This window comes from Electrona antarctica (genome assembly GCF_951216825.1).
Source record: "Electrona antarctica genome assembly, chromosome: 8".
NCBI classification, from domain to species: domain Eukaryota; kingdom Metazoa; phylum Chordata; class Actinopteri; order Myctophiformes; family Myctophidae; genus Electrona; species Electrona antarctica.
In genome coordinates this window covers 15,958,283-15,978,655 of record NC_136789.1, presented here as the reverse complement: position 1 = coordinate 15,978,655, position 20,373 = coordinate 15,958,283, and the positions used below count along the sequence as shown (strand labels likewise).

The 20,373-nt window shown below is 42.3% G+C and overlaps 2 protein-coding genes across 3 annotated transcripts in view; both read left to right on the top strand.

Annotated features, from left to right (window-relative positions):
- Positions 1-7,586: 7,586 nt before the first annotated feature.
- On the top strand, positions 7,587-13,512 carry LOC306928119 (CD276 antigen-like; the record flags this gene model as incomplete). The annotated part of the gene is made up of 5 exons (XM_079508040.1): positions 7,587-7,947; positions 9,379-9,657; positions 10,409-10,747; positions 12,090-12,197; positions 12,715-13,512. 5 exons carry the CDS (start codon positions 7,587-7,589, stop codon positions 13,158-13,160), a joined length of 1,533 nt encoding a protein of 510 aa, XP_079364166.1. The 3' UTR covers positions 13,161-13,512.
- Positions 13,513-15,630: 2,118 nt separating this feature from the next.
- Positions 15,631-20,373, top strand: part of phldb2a (pleckstrin homology-like domain, family B, member 2a) — a 28,946-nt gene continuing 24,203 nt past the window's right edge. Inside the window, exon 1 of one of the 2 annotated variants that reach the window (XM_079508247.1) lies at positions 15,631-15,707. The gene's annotated coding sequence lies outside the window, so the exon portion shown is untranslated. The other variant, XM_079508248.1, reaches the window with a different exon arrangement.

The following is a 20,373-nucleotide window of genomic DNA, read 5'->3' as shown; positions in this document are numbered from 1 at the left end:
ATGAACACACAGACATATACGAAGACACGCTAGCGAAAGAAATCTCCGTCGCTGCCTTCTGCCTGGCAAAGACAATTAGGAAGAAACTCTGGTATAGGTATGCTTCTGAAACAGAACCACCATACTTCTAATTGCACCGTGTACGAAATAGCGATAATAGCCTACTATTACTAGTCATTGTAAACTGATGCTGATACAGGTTTAGTAATTTTATAAATTGATAGAATCCACTTTGTTCATGTTCATTTCTGTGCAATTTCTTTTTTATCTAGAGAGCAACTTTTTAAGCCATCTCACCAATACTGTGAGTTACATCATGGCAAGGTACTACAACAACATGATGCAATCCTCTAAGTTATTTGTGAAAATAAAATAAAAGATAGAATAAATATAAATTATAATAAATGAATAATAATAATAAATAGAATAATAGCCAAAGAAAAGGCCTGGGTACCGAGGCTGGGATAGGCCTGATCTCTTATTACAGTTCATTATTTATTATCTTAAATGTAATTAAAAAAAGATCTTATATTTCCCTTCCCAGATCTTATTCAGCAAAGAGGTAAAGAAATATTATGACAATTATACTGGGCTTATGGTTGATGTGGTGGTTTTAGTATAGTGTGAAGTTAAGAGCACATCAGTATAGTATATATTTCGACATGGCCTGGTTTGCTCCCATGTGTACACCATTCCATCACTCACACTGCAGCCCTGTGCCTGTCCTTCAGTTGGAATCCATACAGAGACCTCACTGGTACTACTGGCTCACTTTACATGGTCATTGTTTAATAGGAATATGGTGAGCACTCAGTTACACTACCTAAAAAATACATCGCATGACGTATCCTCATTCCTCAGTGATGTTTCCTGAGGTCAACGGGGTTTCGGGTCTACCAACATCATACCCCTCACTCAGGCGACCCAAACGGGGTTGGTCAAATCCCGATTTACGTCCCAGTAGCTACCCTCGATCAGTCCATCAGGGAATGAGCAAGGCCACACAATCCGTTGCTCCGGAACTACTCTGCCGGGACTGGGAGAACCAAATTCTGGCGCGTGGAAGGACTAGGCTCTGTGGGTTGACTCCTGTCCGGGCCCCTCCTACGTCTCACCAGGTCCACTCCTGCTCTCACCAGGCCCAGGACCTGTGCGTTGTACCAGACTCCCAGCACCAGGCACTCCATTCAGGAGTGGTGGATTATAATGGCCCTCCTAAAGGCCTGACGAGGTTTGTTGGGCTTCCTCCTCACGGAGGACACAGGCTGGGGCGCTCCTACGTCTCACCAGGTCCACTCCTGCTCTCACCAGGCCCAGGACCTGTGTGTTGTACCAGACTACACACGTTACTTGAATATTATTACAAATGTACTTTAAGAAGAGGCTGGTCACTTTGTAGGCATGGTATAATTTAGCCTCAGGTTGAAAACCTATCATCGTCCAGTAGAATTTTATTCCACTTGCCTTTAAACCCATTACAGAATAAAGCCGGACATGTATACGTAATAACACATTATACCACATTACATGAAACAGGGAGCATAACAGTGAAGAATCAATGATCTAACTACAAAGTAGTGACTTTATAGTCCCATTTAATCTGGGATTAAAGGGGACTAAGGGCAGATCGAGATGTCATGCTGCCATCTTTAAGAATCCTGCACGTGGGACTTGGGACTCACATGTGATCACAAACGTGTGTGTGTGTGTGTGTGTGTGTGTGTGTGTGTGTGCGTGCGCGCGCGCGTGCGTGCGTGTGCGTACGTGCGCGAAACACAAAGTCAAATCCCAAGTTAATGACCACACAGTGACATCTGTGCTCCATAGCAGGGGTTCTTAACCTTCTTAGGATGTGACCCCCCAAAATAATCATATTTGAACTGGGTGAATTGTAGGAGTTGAGACATTAGAGCTTTTGCGGTTGTAGCCCCTACCTTATGGAATGAATTACCCCTTTCACTTAAGGAGGAAAGAATCTGTCGATACCTTCAAAAAGCTGCTAAAAACCCATTTGTTTCGTAAGCACTTTGGTTTGTAATACTGTCTATATCTATGTACTGTACTGCACGTTTATATATTTTATCACTACTCTAATGTATTGCATTGTGTTGTCGTATAATTGTTGATCTATGTGATGCTCTTGTTTTATTTCATTTTATTTATTGCACCTTGTGACATTTGTTTTGAAAGGCGCTTTATAAATAAAATTGACCTTACCTTACCATTTACCATTACATTTAGTTACACAGATAAATAGCTCGTAAATAGCCTCTTTCTTATATTATTTGACAATTTGGCCAATGTTTGAATAGTAGTTTACATTTGATGCAGTCATTTTTTAATTTTTCAGTGAAACCCTTATTTTGAAGGTCCACCGGTTTAATCTATACTTGTAATCATAGTTTAATCTATGGACAGACAATGATGAATGAAGAAGACGTATAGGCCTATTTCTATACACAGTAATAAGGACACTTTTTGCCCTGTGTTAATTCAGCTTTATTGTGCAGCGATGCATAACAGTTGATAAATTATGTAGTGGTAAATTTAAAGATGTTGCTGAATTGATAGATCGTATAATGACACAAATATTCAATTATAAATCAGTCAATGTGTGTGTTGTAAAAGATGGTGTCGACCATGTTACAGTACATGTGTTTTTATGTAAGTTAATGGAAGGGCCAAATGGGAGGTTGGTTAAACTTTCACCAGCCTGGTTAATTAGTCTGTGTGTGTTTCAGTGCCAGGAAGGATTTGAAATGGAATCTCTCTCACCTCACACAACACCCCCAGCACCCCCTCCATACACACATGCATGGTCCAATAAACACACACACACACACACACACACACACACACACACACACACACACACACACACACACACACACACACACACACACACACACACACACATATACTATACTTGTGAGAACTTCAACATTTTAGGACTGTGATTTTATGAATGACATTATTTGTTTATTTAACTCATGAATCAAACACTAACCACTAAACTATAACCTCTAAATGTTTAATACTGAACCTAAATCCAAACTGAATATTTTCCTAATTGTAAGTCTGTATCCCCAAGTCTTTTTTCTTAACCATAAAACAACATTTTTTCTTGTGAGGACCAGGACTTGTGGGGACATTTGGACCTCACAAGTATAGTGACACACACAGTACACACACACGCACGCACGCACGCACGCACGCACGCACACCCACCCACACTTTTACACAGTTCACTGCACGCCAATGTGCATTAACACATGCATGCCAGTGTGTCCCACCATGTATTGCTGCTGGGGTTAACACATAAGCAGACTGTTGGAGATGGCACAGGCATATGGACCTGTGCTAACATTTCTCATCTTTCTTTGGATACTGTCACTGACCGAGGCAAAAGGTACTGTAAGACAACACTTCTCTTCACATATTAATTCAATTCACGATTTCTTTATTAATGTCTTTAGGGACTTTATAGAGACCGTTTTTGTAATTTTCGTCTGTGATGTAATTGTCGTGTTTGCTCGTTGTCCTTTATCTTTTCTGAACCCTCCATTTTAAAGTTATTTAGTCTGTTCCAGACTGGATACACAATGTATTATAATTTGTATTCACTTTACTTTAAAATATTGTTAGTATAATTTGTGTGTAAATTGAATGCCGTCGGCCTGGTATTCACAAGCCAACAGGCATTTATATACAGGCACGTGACAAATGAAAGGAAAACTTGAATACATGAGTTGAGAAACGCATAACAAATGCATCTGCTTCCATAAAGGTGTACTGAACTGTGTCATTTATAAAAAGAAATGCTGAGCAGGCCCAGTTGGCCTCGATTTTAGATGAAGATGCCAAGATGCTCGAGTCGAGCAATAATGTGAGACAAATACAGAATAACTTCCTTGGGTAAGTGAGAATGTTAATGCAGAATGTGGCCAGACTGTCAGCAACAACAGTCTGTTGACAACAGTGTTGTTTTCGTCGACTAAAACTTAAGACGAAGAATGTTCGTCGACTACCTTTTTTCACTGACGAAAACTAAATGGAAACTAAATGAAAACTAAGCTATGGTGACTAGAACTAAGACTAAATATACTGACAATTAGACAAATATACTGACAAAAATAGCAGATCTACAAGCTCACAACGCGTCACGCTGCGACGCGTTGTGAGCTTGTGGATCTGCTATTTTCAGCAAGTGTAAAATCAGTCATTACGACGGCATCAGTAGTAAGTAGCCTTGCCGAGCCATGAGGCCCATAGGGCAGGAGCCTATCTCCTGTTTCTGTAGCGTGATGTACAAGCTTGATGTACAAGTACACCCCCTGGACATGACGCTATAGTATGTCGCAGGACGGCATCAAGGCCTGCCAAAATACAATTTAGTCGACTAAATCAACTGTAGATTTAGTCGACTAAAATCTTATGACATTTAGTCGACTAAAACTAGACTAACACTAAAACATCCCAGGTGACTAAAATGTGACTAAGACTAAATGAAAACAATTCAAGAGACTATGACTAAAATCTAAATTTGCTGCCAAAAACAACACTGGTTGACAACTACTGGAAGTACAGTAGGCCTAGAGAGGGATGCAGTAGGGTTTCAGTGAATAAACCCCTCCTTACAAAGACAAATGCACATTAAAGCTGCAAGCAGCGATGACCGGGCCCTCATGCGTCATGTGCACGTTACGGCAAATATCGACCAATCAGAACTGGGAGCAGTAAGAGATAAGTAACTCTAATGAAGGACAGAGATTTTCAACTGAGTCCAGTGAGGTGACTCATGACTCTGACTGCACGACAAACTGTTCAAAAGTCATGGCAAAAGTTAGAAAATGTGAAATCGGCCAATCAGAATAGGGGGCGGGCCTAAGTGACTCCAATCATGGACAAGGCGTTTCAATCGAATCAAGTGATGTGTTACTCATAGGTCTGTACGACTTAGGGCGCAGGCACATATACGTGTCAAGAGGCGGCAAGAAAACGGATGGAAATGATGCTCACACGCAGTTTCAACTTGTAGCGTCGGCAAAGCGTTTCCGTTTTTTTGACGACGCTACAAGTTGAAGCCACGCGCAAGCGTCATTTCCATCCACCAGCTTTAAAAACTTGGAAGAGACACCTGCTCTAGTTTTCGTTTTCTGATGCGAGGTGTGCCTGCGCCCAAACCGTTGAAAAGTTATAGCAAAAAACAGGAACTATCAAATATCGACCAATCAGAAGAGGGGACGGGGCTAAGTTACACTAATGAAGGTCAAGGACTCTGAACCAAGTCCAATGACACCGCCCCTAGCCTCAGTCTCAGCCTTACTCATCTGCGAAGAGAAAAGCCTGGTCACAACCTAAGGTCGCATTCTCACCTAATACTTCGGTAGACTCGATGCGAATGGGCGGGAGAAGTTGGGATTCTTGCATATTTCATTTGCTGCGGTTTGCCTTCACACTGCGCTGTCATCCACAGCAATTGGAAACGCAGCAGAGAACTTTATCAATGTGTTCAATTCATAAACTACACAGTCAGTGAAATCTATGGTGTTAAAATTATGCTTCTAATAGTTAGGACTTGAGTGTAACGTGGATGCAGGCCGTCGGGGACTGGACTGACTGTGTGTGTGTGTGTGTGTGTGTGTGTGTGTGTGTGTGTGTGTGTGTGTGTTTGTGTGTGTGACACAACTTGGCCTGTTGTAGCGCCACCATGAGGCTGATTTGAAAACGGTGGCATTTCTTCCTCAGCTTAGTGGGAATATGCATGCACAGTTTCACCGCAATCGGACGCTGCGTTGAGGAGTTGTGGCACAATTTTCACGGAAATCACACGATGTGTTCATGATTTGCGGCATTTTGTTTGAAACTGAGCACTCCTGCGAAGTTTGGAGGCCAATCAGGATGGAGTCTGAAAAACCTGAAAGACCTGTTTCGTTGAATGGCTCTAGACTCTAGAGAGACTGTGTACCAATGTGCGTGATGTTTGACCAAAACATTGTTTTGCACAAAGTGGCCTCCTGATGGTGCTACAAGAGGCCAATGTGAAAACATTGGGGCAGAGGTTCAGCTGTGGCATTCAGGGAGTGTGTGTGCAGAGTATGGCTGTGATCAAGCCAACGGTGCCGGAGATTAGCTGTCCACAGACGGACGGACGGACGGACGGACGGACGGACGGACACACGGACACGGACGGAGTGCAAAACATACTCTCTCCCCATGCCTTCGGCCTGGTGGAGACAATAATAGGCTGCTAATAATAATAATAATAATAATTATAATAATCTGGGCTTGGCCCTAAATAATAATCATTAAGATTTCAATAGGGCTTCGCACTACCGTGCAGTGCTCGGGCCCTAATTAAGACTTCAGTGGGTGCAAATACCATAGGCACTGGGCTACAGAGATGTGGAAAAAGGTCATGTGGTCATAGATGAGTCATGTTTCACTATATTCTGCACAAGTGGGTATGTGGCCTGTACACCAAGAGCATGGTACCTGAATGCTTGCAGTGGGGGGGTCCTGATCTAAATTCAATGGGCATGAACACCAGAGAAAACAATTGGTAATAATTTACCTAGCATGCCGACTGGCGACTGCTTTGAAAACCAATGATGTTACCATATGAACGAATGCCGTAAACTAAAGTATTTGCATTGCATGGTTCTGTGATGCTGACTGTTATTTATTTATTTTTACATTTCTGAAGAATTGTTTCCACCCGGTTTTAGCCCATTCACTGAATTTAGTTTCCAGCAGAGCAGACGTATCAGTAGGCAGACATCTCTGATTGCCATGGCTACATGATGAGACAACTTCTTGGATGATAACGTTCCCATTCATATAGGGCATGAGGGGTCATGGATGGTTTGATAAATATGAAGATAATTTGAATCACATGCCCAGTCACCAGATCTCAACCCAATTGAACACCTATGGAAGCCTGATATAGTACTGATGTGTTAGATAGACAGTGCTCTTGTCTCCACCACAATCTTCAAAACATCAAATGAGGGAACATCTTTATGTTAGAGTGGTGTTCCTTCCCTCTAATAGAGTTCCAGAGACTACATTCTATGCCAGGGGCCTTGAAGCTATTCTGGCAGCTTGTGGTGGACCAACACCTTACTAAGCCTCCTTATGTTGGTATTTCCTTTCATTTGTGATCCGTCTGTAGATTCACACCTGGCATCAATTAGGAAGAAAGAAGCAAAAACATGAGCATGTCTGCTCCTTTTTATAATCTCTATATGCAACTTGTAAAATAGCGGAGTTGGATCTTAAGTTTCATACATTTTGATCATGCTGTTTATGTATTTTATATTATTAGGTTAGTAATGTGTTTATAGTGTGTTTATTAAATCAATTGTGCTAAACATTAATAATTTACACAAGGCTACATACACGCATGCACGCGTGCAGAGAGTGAGAGTTTAAACACAAGCAACACACAAAAAGTGATAATACTTTAAAGTTGTATTGATGTTAAGAATAATGATTGTCACAAAGATTTAGATGCATTTATTTATTTTACCCTGAACGAGACATCTAAGACTATTAAAGTAGCCTGTATATTTGAAAAGAGGAGAATGTTGGGATTAATTGGGCGATGTTTCATCATTCTTTCTGACCTTTCAGAAGTCAATGTGACGTGTATCTTTCACGAAGATTGCGTCCTGCCGTGCAGCTTCCGACCGCCAGGCGCCGTGGTCATCCACTGGTACAAGCAGCAGGTCCCGGTCCACAGCTACTACTACAACAAAGACCAGTTTGGACTGCAAAACAAGCATTTCAGCGGAAGGACCTGCTTGTTCAACTCGCAGATTTCAACTAATGGAAACGCTTCCCTCCACCTCAGGAGGGTCAAAGTTCAAGATAAGGGCAGGTACAAATGTTACACCAGCACGAGAAAGGGCAACCACGAGAGCTTTGTTAACCTGGAAGTGAAAGGTCCGTAAAACAGTTATTTATCTCTTTGTTTTTGTTTTGTTTCCCAAATGTAACTGGTTCTAAAACTTTTTACCCCATGTTTGATAAAGCTTTAGGCTGCAATACATAATAAACCCATAACTCTGAGTGTGTACAAATGGAACCAACACAGAGTTGCAGAGTCCATTTGGTTCCAAATATCCATAATTTACTGGTGAGGTCTAGTCTACCCTGGGAAACCTCCTCCTCAAGATCATGGACCCTCGAGTCACCCCTGTAGTGTACTGTGCCTGTGCGTGTACGTGTGCATGTGCACCACTGAAAATGGGAGACGTGATGACACAGAACCAACGTTACTATACTGCCCCCTGGTGGTTGCTCCATGAGAAAAGTCTTCAGAAGAAGTGGAGAAAAAAATAAAACATTGAACATTCCTCTTCCATTCTAAATTGTAATCACATGGAGGTTATAGGTTCTATTTGCAATTAGCTTTGTTGTTTATTAGATTTCCACAGCAGCTATTCATGGGAACATCTGTCTAAGAGGAGATTGTCAGGAATAAACAGCATGGTTGTTTACAGCCTGGGACATTTTCTGTTGACAAAAGATCCAGTTTGATTTCAGTTGGCCTTGGTCATATAGTTTAATTTTAGTCATTATCTACAATTGCAACATTGGTTTAACTTTTTGACCAAACTTCTTCCCTATTTTGGGTACAGTTTCCAATGCAGTAGGCCTAAAGGTTTTTTCTTTGTAACAGATTTCCCCCACTCTTTTTTATAATGGCCATGGTTGCACAAATAACGATCACCAACTAGCCATTTTATTTTGTGAGAATGATTCTTCAGGTTCCTAGTATCTATGGTTCTAGAGAAACTTTTTTTGTTTTGTTTTTCCAAAAGTTCTTGTTTCTTTGAGGTATCTTTAACAACTTAAACCTTAGCATCCCAATTTTGGACATGTCTTTCAAGGAAGATCTACAAGCTCACTTAACACGTTGCAATGCAATGCGTTGTGAGCTTTCAACAAAGAGATTTAGTGTAGAGAGAAAAGGGAGTGGATCCCTGGGAGACACGGGTCCGTCGATGAAGTAGCCTACAGTATGTAAGGTTTAAGTGGTTAAAGGTTCTTTAAAAATAACCGTCTGAATGGTTCTTTATGAAACAAAAAATTGTTCTTATGTCTGAACTAGCAATTTCAGTTCCAGTTGGCACCTGTTTCATTACGTCAACTCTGATTTATACATGTTGTGAGCTTGTAGATCTGCTATTTCCGGCATGAGGCCCAGACATACAACGTGTTATAAATTAAGCATTAAATTGGCCTCTCCGGCCTTGTCCACACCATAATTGTTTTCATGTCCGTATCAATTATCTGTTTAAGAAGACACTGGCGTGTGACATTAAGCCATGTTTATATTTAGTTCTTTTTTTTTCTGTGTCATTTTTTCAGCTCTTATCCAGTCAGTTCACATTGAGATGACAGACAAGATGATCACCTGCTCCTCTCACAACATCTACCCTGTCCCTCAGGTGGCATGGGCCACAGACCCTCCGTCGGCCCTAGACGCGCTACAGAACTTCACCACTGTCAAGACCCCTGACATCAGGGGGCTTTTCACTGTCAAGAGCACGCTGAGGATGCTGGGTAATTCCTCGGACCACGCCTACTTCTGCTCTTTCGTCTCAGCTGACAAAGCCCAGGTTTGGACTGCCTCCCGGAAAAACCAAGGTGACCGTTGACGGCAAAACAATTTAAAGCCGAAAGGTGTACATTTACCAGGGATTCAAACCCAGGTTTCTCGGATGCGAGAAGAACACATTGTCTCTGGCTCTAGCCAAGGCAGTGCCTACTTGGCCAGTGGAAATATAGGGCTTATGAGCTTCAGGCAGTGCTACTTTGTCAACCAGTACTTGTCCTACCTGACACCAGGGCTTAGTTTCTCAATGGAAGAGCAGGAAAGCCACCGCCAACCACTGCAGATGCATGTGCTACAGTAGCCTAGTTATCGTCTTTTTGTATTTTTTCGTACATTAATGCCCTACTAGATCATACTACACACAAAAGCATCAAAAGTAGCAGATCAACAAGCTCAAAACGCAGCACAGAACAAGCTTGTAGATCAACAACTTTTGATACTTTTGAAATTTAATCCTGGACATATAAGGTTTCCACTCGACAGAGACGTTATATACAGTAGTATTAACATTTTCTACCTCAGTGGTTATCAAACCTTTTTATGTCAAGGACCACCACATTGTATGTATTTGGCCACTTACCTCCATCTGAAAATACTTTTGACCAGGTACCCCTCCATACAAGACTTGCTATTTTTCTGAGCTTGTAGATTGGGCTGCTTTCAAATTGCCAATAGGGTTGAAGTGGTTAAACTGATTTTGATGCCATATTAAGTTATTTACATATTTAGCTGCATGGGGACCTCCTGGAACCCCCTTGTGATGTGCATTATTATCCCCCACAGAGGACATGACGGAGGAAGAGGGACGTGCGTTCTCCATCCCGTGCATCGCTCCGCGCAATCTCCACAATTTCTCCCTTACCTGGACGTTCACCGGCTCCAGTGAGCCCACCGCGGTCACCACGGTGATCCGCTATGACAGCCGGACCAGACTGACCTTTAACCTCTGGGACGGCGAGGCGGGTCTGGAGGACCAGGACGCGGTGCAGGCGGGAAACGGATCTCTCCTGCTCCAGCACCCAGAGAGCCAGGAGCACACAGGGACATACATCTGCACCTTCTCCGGCCTCCAGAGTAGACATACGGTCCAAACCAAGGTCAACGTCACCGTCGCCCCCGTTAGTGAGTGCAAGCTTGCTCCATTTGTCCCATAGGGGTCATATAATAATATGATGATTACACTATATGGTCCAATATTCTAGATTTAGATTCCGCTATTACCATTTCAATGAGACGTTGATTGGAATTTGGTTCGGTGCGAGCTCGGGAGACAAAACAATACAATACGTATAAGTATGTGTATATTTTGTGTGTGTATGTGTGTAAAGTAAACCACCCAAGAAAAGTTATACATCATTTCAAAAAGCCGTTTTCCCAGGGTATTCCCTTGTATGTTGATCCGCCACTGCCAGGATCATAGTGGAGGCTATAGGGATTAGTCCATATTATGTTTCAGAGCTTTCTGAGTTTTATTTATCTTTGCCTTAAAAAAAATACAGCCTCTCTCAACATCTCTCAGCATGGCAAAGTGTTTAGTTTCAAACCATCGGTCCAAGAAAAGAGTTTGTGATTCCATGCAGCATGCCATACAGCATGCATATCCCTCACCCTTCATGTGATTGGTGAGGGAGTGCTTCTCAACCTTAAACGACCCACATAACTCAGTGTATACAGTCTGTACACTCACACAGAGATACAGAGCTGTAAGGGTCCATTTGGAACCACCTCCTAAGGGTTCTTGGACCCCACTTTAAGAATCACCGGAGTATCCAGTATGCATGCTCTCTCACAGTCCAATTATAAGAAAATCTGTGCAGAATGTGTACACGAATTAACACATAATATAGGCACTCACAACACAATGCAAAGTGGACATCCTAATAGTTGTCACTTCCACTTCTTATTAACCACATCTTAAACCTCTACTAGTAGTTGACTGGAGTCCCACAGGGCTCTGGTATGATCATCTAGGAAAATTCAATCTACAAGCTCACAGCACAAAGCAACATATTGTGAGCCTGTATATTGGCTGTTTTAACAGAATATTTGCCCCAGAATAGGGACGCAAGGTTTCATGTGGTTCAAGTATAACATGCATTAAGGAGTCACGTTGAGATGCGTATTGTATAAGTGTAGATCGAATTTGTCGCCTATAGTGAGTAGTGACATGCCCAAAATAGGACACCAGGGTGACAATGGTTAGCCAATAGACTTTAGAGTGCTTTTCTCATGGATAAAAACTCACATTAATATGCAGGAATAAACAATTCTATGAACAACATGAAGGATTTCTGGAATCATCATGGAATAATCGCATGATTCCAGAAATACTGTGTGGGGAAATTGTTATCCCTGTACTGTACATGTTTGCTTGTGACATTGGTGATCTGGAAAGCCTATCTGAGTTTGAACTAAATGCCAAAAAAACAACTTTAACTGATCAAACATTATGTCCCACTGACAGGTGTGGCTGATGAAAGAGTGGAGAGGTCATGGTGGAGTACAGCAGCATCTGCAACATTCTTCATGTTCACCATCTTTGTGGTGCTCTCTCAGTGTCTGAGACTTCGAGGTACGTACAGTAGTGTAAATGATTAAAGGTTTGCGATGTGAGTAGAGCCAGGTCGATATACTATTGGTTTGGCTGATATATTGATCATTATTTGATGTTTTGTAAGACATACTGTATATGGCAATTAATGCCAATTATACAGCCGATGTTTCCTGATTGTTAACTACTTTCAACCTGGCATCCCTATTTTCGGCATGCCATTATTTTTGCCAACATTTTCAAAGGTTTTTCAAACAATTGTCAAAAATAGCAGACCTAGAAGTTTTTTAATAGGGCTTAAATGGTTAAATAAAAGGTTAATTTGGTTGTTGTTTTTGTGCAGTAGAAGTTAAATGTTCTCGAATGCAGTTTTTGACAAAAATATTGGTAAAAACATTGGTAATCCGTGGTATAAGACTCTCTAAAAATATGGACTGACATCGGACCCATAAATTTGGCATTGGTCGGGTTCTAGCGTTGAGATTCCCCCAAAACATATTTTGCCACTAAAACGTCTATTTCTGTCTTCCACATACAGGACCAGGGACAAGGGGTCTGTCACACAGGCACAATGGGACAGGGCTGAATGATGGTGGGCATCATGAACATTTAAACCCCACAGTTTCATACGTAACCAGACCATATGCAGTCGTCAAGGACGCTATACCACAACCGGAACCTCACCTACAAGGTGAACTTGAAGGTGATATACCAAAAATAAAAGGAAATTATTCAGTGGGACCGCAACCAAATTCTACGTATATGGAACACGCTGAGGAGAGTGCAGGACCACCTATGGCAGGCAATTGTAGTCTTCATACCGAAAGTGAAGAGAGTGGTGAAGTTAGGCATCACATGCCTTGTGCCCAAGACCTTGACTTAATGGGACTAGCATCTATCCTGGAAGGGGACATGGTGGAACAACAAACAGAGGATGATGGAACAAGAACTGATCTTCTTCCACAGCAAGATGGCCAAACATAGCGACAAGCTAGTATGGAACTGAGAGAGGGAGAGCATGCATGCATAGAACCAGCCTTACTAAACATCAAGAGACTGATGTCTGATCCTGCTGTCTTGGGACCTATTAAGCAGCCCAGAAAGCCAGTTGCATCACCATTAAATGGCGAGACGTCATGACACTGCTGGCAAGCAATAGCTCAACTTTGTACTAATATCCAGAGAGCATAAATTACACTGTATTAGCAAAAAAATAGGCCTCAATATAGACAGAAGAGTTTTCAGGATTTAACAGCATTATTGTGTACATTTGAACTTTAGCCTTGCAGTGTAGAAAGTGTAGAACGTGTTGCATAATTCTGAATTAAAACCTAAATTTGAAAAAAGAGCCTTTGCACATGTCATTACTGATTGCCGTTTCTGAACTACTTCTGTTTTCTAAACAACTCTGATTTCACCCTCATGCTTATACTTTTATTGTCTAATGACCCGGTCAACCCAGAGTACATTTTCACCTAGTTGGCAAGTTGTCTCCTGAAAAATGTATTCTAATACCCATGAATTACAATCACGTCCAGTTTTAGTTTTGTGATACAAAATAAAACACATGATGTTGAGTAAAATGTTTTCCTGGGTCCTGGACCCTAGCAGAGAAATAGTTTGATTTAACCCATATGGCTTTGCCTTTGGTCCTAATCTCCTGTTATCTTAGTTGAAAGTAAACAAACACTGAAGGGATGACTTCCTGGCTATGGTTCTCCATGCATCAATCCTTACTGCTGGCTTGCGCCGGGGTCTCTGGTGATTGGGCGAGGCACTTGTCAGATTGAAACTCCTCATGCTGGGCTGTGACTCAGACCTTCCAGGAGTTGATCGTACACCCACTCCCGCCTGAATTTGACACCCATTTTCTCATCCATCAAGGCCCTTTCCTCACAGGCCTCAGCTTTGCAAAAACACAGCAGAAAAGTGGTCTGTGCAGTTTCAAATGTTTTTGTCTATGCGGTTCCTCGTGTGATTTACACTTCCATTGCTTTAATTCCACACCGCCCCTCCAAACAGTCTGTGAAATCACATTCCAGCACACAACTACGATTAATAATGACTGTAATAGTCTTTATGCAAGGAGTAGAGCTTAATTTGTGTCTAATCATAGTACTGTATACATGTAAGTGTACGCTTTTTCCCATCTCACGATGCATGTGTGAGTGCGCGTACGTGTGTATGTGTGCGTGTGCATTCTCAGTTGCTCACCCATATGTGACCGTATAACAAAGACCCCAGAGCCCATGTCTGGAAGTAATCAGCTGGTCTAGGCAAAGTTCCAGAGCCCCCCCTCCCTATGACGCAATTGGAGTCTTCACTTCAGTATGTAAGGGGAATTTCATTTGTGTTTTAAGGTTCGGCTCCAGCCTTTTCCAAACTAGGTTCCATTAATTCAGCGTCCATTCCTTTAATCCTCCATTTAGTTTTTAATACTTCAATTTAAATTTGAAATTCAACTTACTGTAGGCATACTTCAAAGGATGCGGTGTCAATTACATTTTCCCTTACATTGAAGATACACAAAACAAGAACTTGCAAGGACAGTCACTGCATGCAGGGACAAGTCATAACGGAATACTATAAAGAACATTGCTTGCAGCATCACTTTTGAGGATGAAAACAATACCATTATTATCTAACATTAACCCATTAATTCCAGTTACTGTTACAGTAGCCTCTTTTTGACATAGAGGGTAAACGCTTCATTGCATGAGCACACAAAGAATGAGATTGACAGACAAATAGTTTTATCTATGAGGCAGTTCATGGTTACATGTTATATGTTGTTTTCATCTTGATATCCGCTATAGATACATAGATGTTTATTGATCCCACAGGGGAAATGTAGTTGTCATGGCAGTTTAGTTTAGGTTTAGGTGAATTTGGGCTTGTTTCTGTCATGGTCCACATCACAATCCTTGCTTTTACTAAATGTAGACACAATAATTATCTCCTATAATGAACATAGAACGCTATTTGAGCATGAACTGTATATGGGAACTGTGTGTGAGAGATTGTTTTCTCATGTTTTAAGATCACCTGACACCCCATCACCGTTTTGTTTAGGTGCATAATGCATATCCCGTGCCTGCCCCCCAAAGAATGCATCAATAATTGTGAATCTAGTCTAGACCACTGATTGTTGTTGGGCTGGGGTTCTGTTCCAGGCCAGGGGTCCCCAGCAAAGCAACTCACAAAATATAGGCTATTCAAATGGCGAAATGAGGGCCCCCGGCCAAATATGATTGGGGGATTCTTGACATAAACATTTAGATAACCACACCACTGAGTGCTAAAGATCTGAGTGTTGGAATTTAGAGAGAGGGAGAGAGAGAGAGAGAGACGGATGGAGAGGGGCGTGAGAGAGAGACGGAGAGGGGGGTGAGAGAGAGAGAGAGAGAGAGAGACGGAGGGAGGGAGAGGGGGGTGAGAGAGAGAGAGAGACGGAGGGAGAGGGGGGTGATCAGGGGCTGCTCTGGGGGAATGAGGAGGAGTGTCTCCTTCATCGGAGCGCAGTGAGTGAAGGTAGGAGGATAGCGTTTCATCTCGTTTCTTTTGTCATGCTAATTTTCGGGATTATTACATGTTTCCATAACGATAAAGAAGTTAAGATTCGCCTGCGTTCATCATCAGTTTGCATGGGAAAGAGAAGACAGAGGTTAGTGGGACTCCTGCAGTCCAACTCCGCTCACGTCAGTCTCAGTAAAGTTTGTTCAGATAATGAAGGCTCTTCTTCTCTCCGCAGACCAGACGGTGATGCCCCGTCCCGTCCTCTGAGCGCTCTTTCTTCAGCTAAATGGCATGACTTGAAGGTTTTAAATTAGTCGACATTTATTTAAGTAATTTGTAGTTTCAAAATAGGCTGCGCTATTCATATTTAAATTAGCTCTGGTCCATACTTTAATTCCGTTTCCGTTAGAGCTATGGACCAGAGCTATATTTAAATTAACTTTGGTCAACGGTAGGCAGCCTATTAAAGTTTTAGAAGCTACGATTTGTGAAGATTACTAAACAAAATGGCTAGTGTTTAGAAAAACCTATAACCTTAGTTGGAATACAAACTAATTTCGATGTTGTTTCCTTAGAAATCAATTGGCCGTGGACACTGCACAGAGCATAGTCTGAAGTCTTTAGCATAATAGGCCTAGCTATGATGCAAGTTATCTCAAATTGTTTATTCAGCCTTGTGACTCAACATAGTGTTGCGTGTGGAGCATCTCGCACGTGCATGCATGCGCTTTTATCCGGCGTGCGTGCATGTGTGTGTGCGTGTGTGTGTGTGTGTGTGCGTTTGTGCGTGTGCTATAGCCCCGCAGGAGGGGTCATGTTAAGCCTTAATTGACCCGTATCCCTATTAACAGTTTAAGGATCACTTGAAGTCTAAGACAAATTGAATGTTCATTATAAGATGCTCACACACAGAGGAGATTGTGTGCACAACCTGCACATCGTAGGCCTATGGCGCCTGTATTTAGACCAGGTGGACATCAGGGCATCTAGGCAAGAATCAAGGAGAAGATAAAACATATGCATTGCACACTGTTTGAAGCTCCAAAAAAGAGTGGTGGAAAAAGTACTCACATGTTTTGTTTTTTTTTGTGCCTAAAATTGGAAACACAGTAAAGTAGAAATACCTAAAAAGTATAGCCTACTTATTAAGTAGGCCTAAAGTACTTGAGTAAATGTACTTAGATACTTTACACCACTGCCACCGCCACATAGTGGCAGCGGTGGCCGAACGGTTTGCGGAGCGGTCTTGATACCGGAAGGTCGCCAGTTCGTATCCCCGGACCGGCACGTTAAAATTACCACCGCTGAAGTGCCCTTGAGCAAGGCATTGAACCACTACCATGAAATGTTCTATGAGCAGGGCCTGGCTGTAAACAAGTATCTGATGCTTAGTCCAGTTACCCTGGGTAAATATAGTAACTTTGCTTTGCTTTGCTTTGCCAAAAACGTACTTTATCACTACGTTTCTGCCTTTTTGGTTTTCATAAATGTCATTATAAGATGGCACCATTTCCCTGCCTATACCAGTGACATCTTCATAGGCAGTTTTGGTCATTTCAAGCGTTCATAATTGTAGATTTTGAGGGGCCCTCCTATGCCTAGCTTTGAGGGTTTGTGCAAACACAAACATTGTGTTAACACAAACATTGAATGCTATTGACAATGAATGACCAGCTTTTGAGTGTTTGTGTAAACACAAACATTGTGTAAACAAGCTTTGAAGACAAAGGTGAGGACGCAAATTGTGCTTGGCCGGAATGAGATGGTGTATGATCAGAGGCATCAGGTTCTTATAACTGCCAAGGGTGCTAAACTTGAACCTGAACTTGAACACACAACAGTAGTTTATTTCAATGCAAAGCAATGCATATGCATGTCGGCTATCTGAGTGTCTGTCTGTTGTGAAAGCGCCTCGCCGCCTCCCTCCCGTGATGCGTGCGTGGTGTGTGTGTGTGCGTGCGTGTGTGTGTGTGTGTGTGTGGGGGGGGGGGGGTTACCAAGGGTGCCTGAGCAATCTTGAACCCATAACCTGACGCCTCTGTGTATGATGATAAGAGCGCCCCTCACTTCACACGGGTGTGATTTATATTAATGCAAGAACAATGGCTTCTATTTCAGCATAATTTTCAGGGAGAGAACATTGCTATTAGATTGGAATCCTTATCGATGATGATGTCATTGGTAGGCAAGTTTCTGAACTGTGACTACTGCCCATAAAACCCACCAAATTAAGGGTTACCCTGGTAATACCACAGTTAATTAGTGCACAACTGGTTCCAGAGGGTCCCCAGCTAAATTATTGATTGATTGGTAACCAAATGGCAAGAGTGTACAAAAGTATCCATTTGTACTCTCAGAGTTATGGCTGTCCGTAGCCTGATACATACCAGCCTGGGGGTCCTTGATATGTAAAAGTTTGAGAACCACTTTTTAAGCGAGCATAAGATGTAATGAGAAATCAACAAATTGAATCCAATGAATGAAAGTCCCCATAAGTGTAACTGAACAAACATTGAGCATTAGTTTGCGTGCAAAAAAACTCCACTGACTTTAATGTCCTGCAGGCCCGTAGTCTGTGTGATGCAGTAAAAGGCTCTCGCCAGCTCCTGACGCTAGGCCGGCCTCTTCAAGTGTGTGGAGAGTGAAGAGTGAGCTCATGCTGATTGATTGTGGCCTGTAGCCGACGGTGTAAAAGGATACTCTACTTCCTGTAGGTCCGCTCGCTCCAGCCGGCGAGAGGAAACCTTGGATCAGAGTCAGACCCTCCGTCTGTGCTGTCTCTGTCTGACTCTGTCTGTCTGTCTTGTCTGTCTTGTCTGTCTGTCTGTCTGTCTGTCTGTCTGTCTGTCTGTCTGTCTCTGTGTGTGCGTGCGTGCGCCCATTATGCCTGTGGTTTGAGCTGTAATGTGTGACTTTTGAAGTCACTCCACTCACACTGTCTCAATGGAGCCAACAGTAACAGCAGTAATTTGGCCTTCCCATTGTCTATTTAGTTTAGTGCTTAGTTTGGTTATTTGCACAATGGTACAATACAAAATATAAAATGATAAAACAACATTGATAGGCTACAATGATAACAAAAACATCTTGTACCCGATTACAAGCAGATTATTTAAACTTTCTTAGGTGACATGAAAAAAGAAAGGAACACCCCAGGGTTCATATAATAAACATAATTATCTCACCGCAAAATAACATGAAGAAAGAACAGAGTGAACTATGGCCTGTGGGTTTTGAACGGGTGGGGGTATGAAATTGAGTTGAAGTTTGCATGCTTTAGCATTGCATTGCATTGCATTGCATTGCATTCCATTGCTGTACATCACAGTGTGATGCGATAGTGGTGACTGGTGACGATCACACTACTTGTTGAGATACTGTACATTCATATCTGGGATCAGGTCAGCCCAGTACAACCACAACTTATGCTAATGTTAAGAGCATCTCCACTCGGTCAAGAGCGTGGTGGTGGGGGGAGAGAGGTTTTCATCCTTCATTCCTCTCTCAGAGAGAGGAATGAAGGATGAAAACCTCTCTCTCTACATCTCTCTGTCTCTGTGTCTCTCTCCCGCTCTCTCTCCTTTCCTGCCTGACACACCACAAGGTCTGTCAAGCACTCAGTCACGCAGTCTGTCACACAGTGAGTCACTTGACTCACTTCACTAGAGTCAATTACAGTATCACAGAGGGGGACAGTTCATGGCCCTCTTCAGGTCCTCATAAGCAGTGGCACACTGATTAGAATCAGGACTAAGACATGAAGAAATGCATTATTATTATTATTATTATTATTATTGGCATGACATGGAGACAAACTAATGTTAACATGATGTGGAGACTGCCTGTTTGTGCCTCCTGGGTTCCTCCTTATTGCTACTTTGCTAAAATGTAATTTAAGCGAGAAAGAAATCGAAAGTGGAAGATAAAACACGGGAGAATTGTTATGTTGAGCTTGATCAGTAAACGGCTGTGTCACACACTGAAATCATGGGTATTCATAGGCCTAGTTCACATGTATCAAACACCAATCAAGCAAATGTTTGGTAGTTTTTTAGTTTTTTTGGGCCACCACAATGCTTTTCCTGGGAGTCACATGGTTTGACCAAACATTTTTGTTTGATGAGGAGGGAGGGGCAGAACACCACCAGCAATCAGCAATCAAACACAAATGTTTGATCAAACCATGTGACTCCCATTGAAAAAGCATTGTGGTGGCCCAAAAAAACATTGCTTGATTGGTGTTTGGTACGTGTGAATGAGGCCCTAGACCAGTGCCACTGGTAAAAAGGCAGACATTAGAATACAGCTGTGAAAACATTGCAGTCAGTCAGTCTCCTAAACAGGGTGACGACAATAACAATATCAAAAGAAGATAAAAAATCTGACCTGTCTGAACTGAGTGGTGCTGTGTGTGTGTGTGTGTGTGTGTGTGTGTGTGTGTGTGTGTGTGTGTGTGTGTGTGTGTGTGTGTGTGTGTGTGTGTGTGCGTGCGTGCGTACGTGCGTGCGTGCGTGCGTGCGTGCGTGCGTGCGTGCGTGCGTGCGTGCATGCAAGGATGCTTTTGTGGTTCAGAGTCATTGATTTGACTGCCAGAACTTCTAACAGAGTAGTTTATTTATTTTATTTATTTTTTAGTAGCACACCACAATGTACTTAAATGTTGCATGCCGCTATTCCGGCA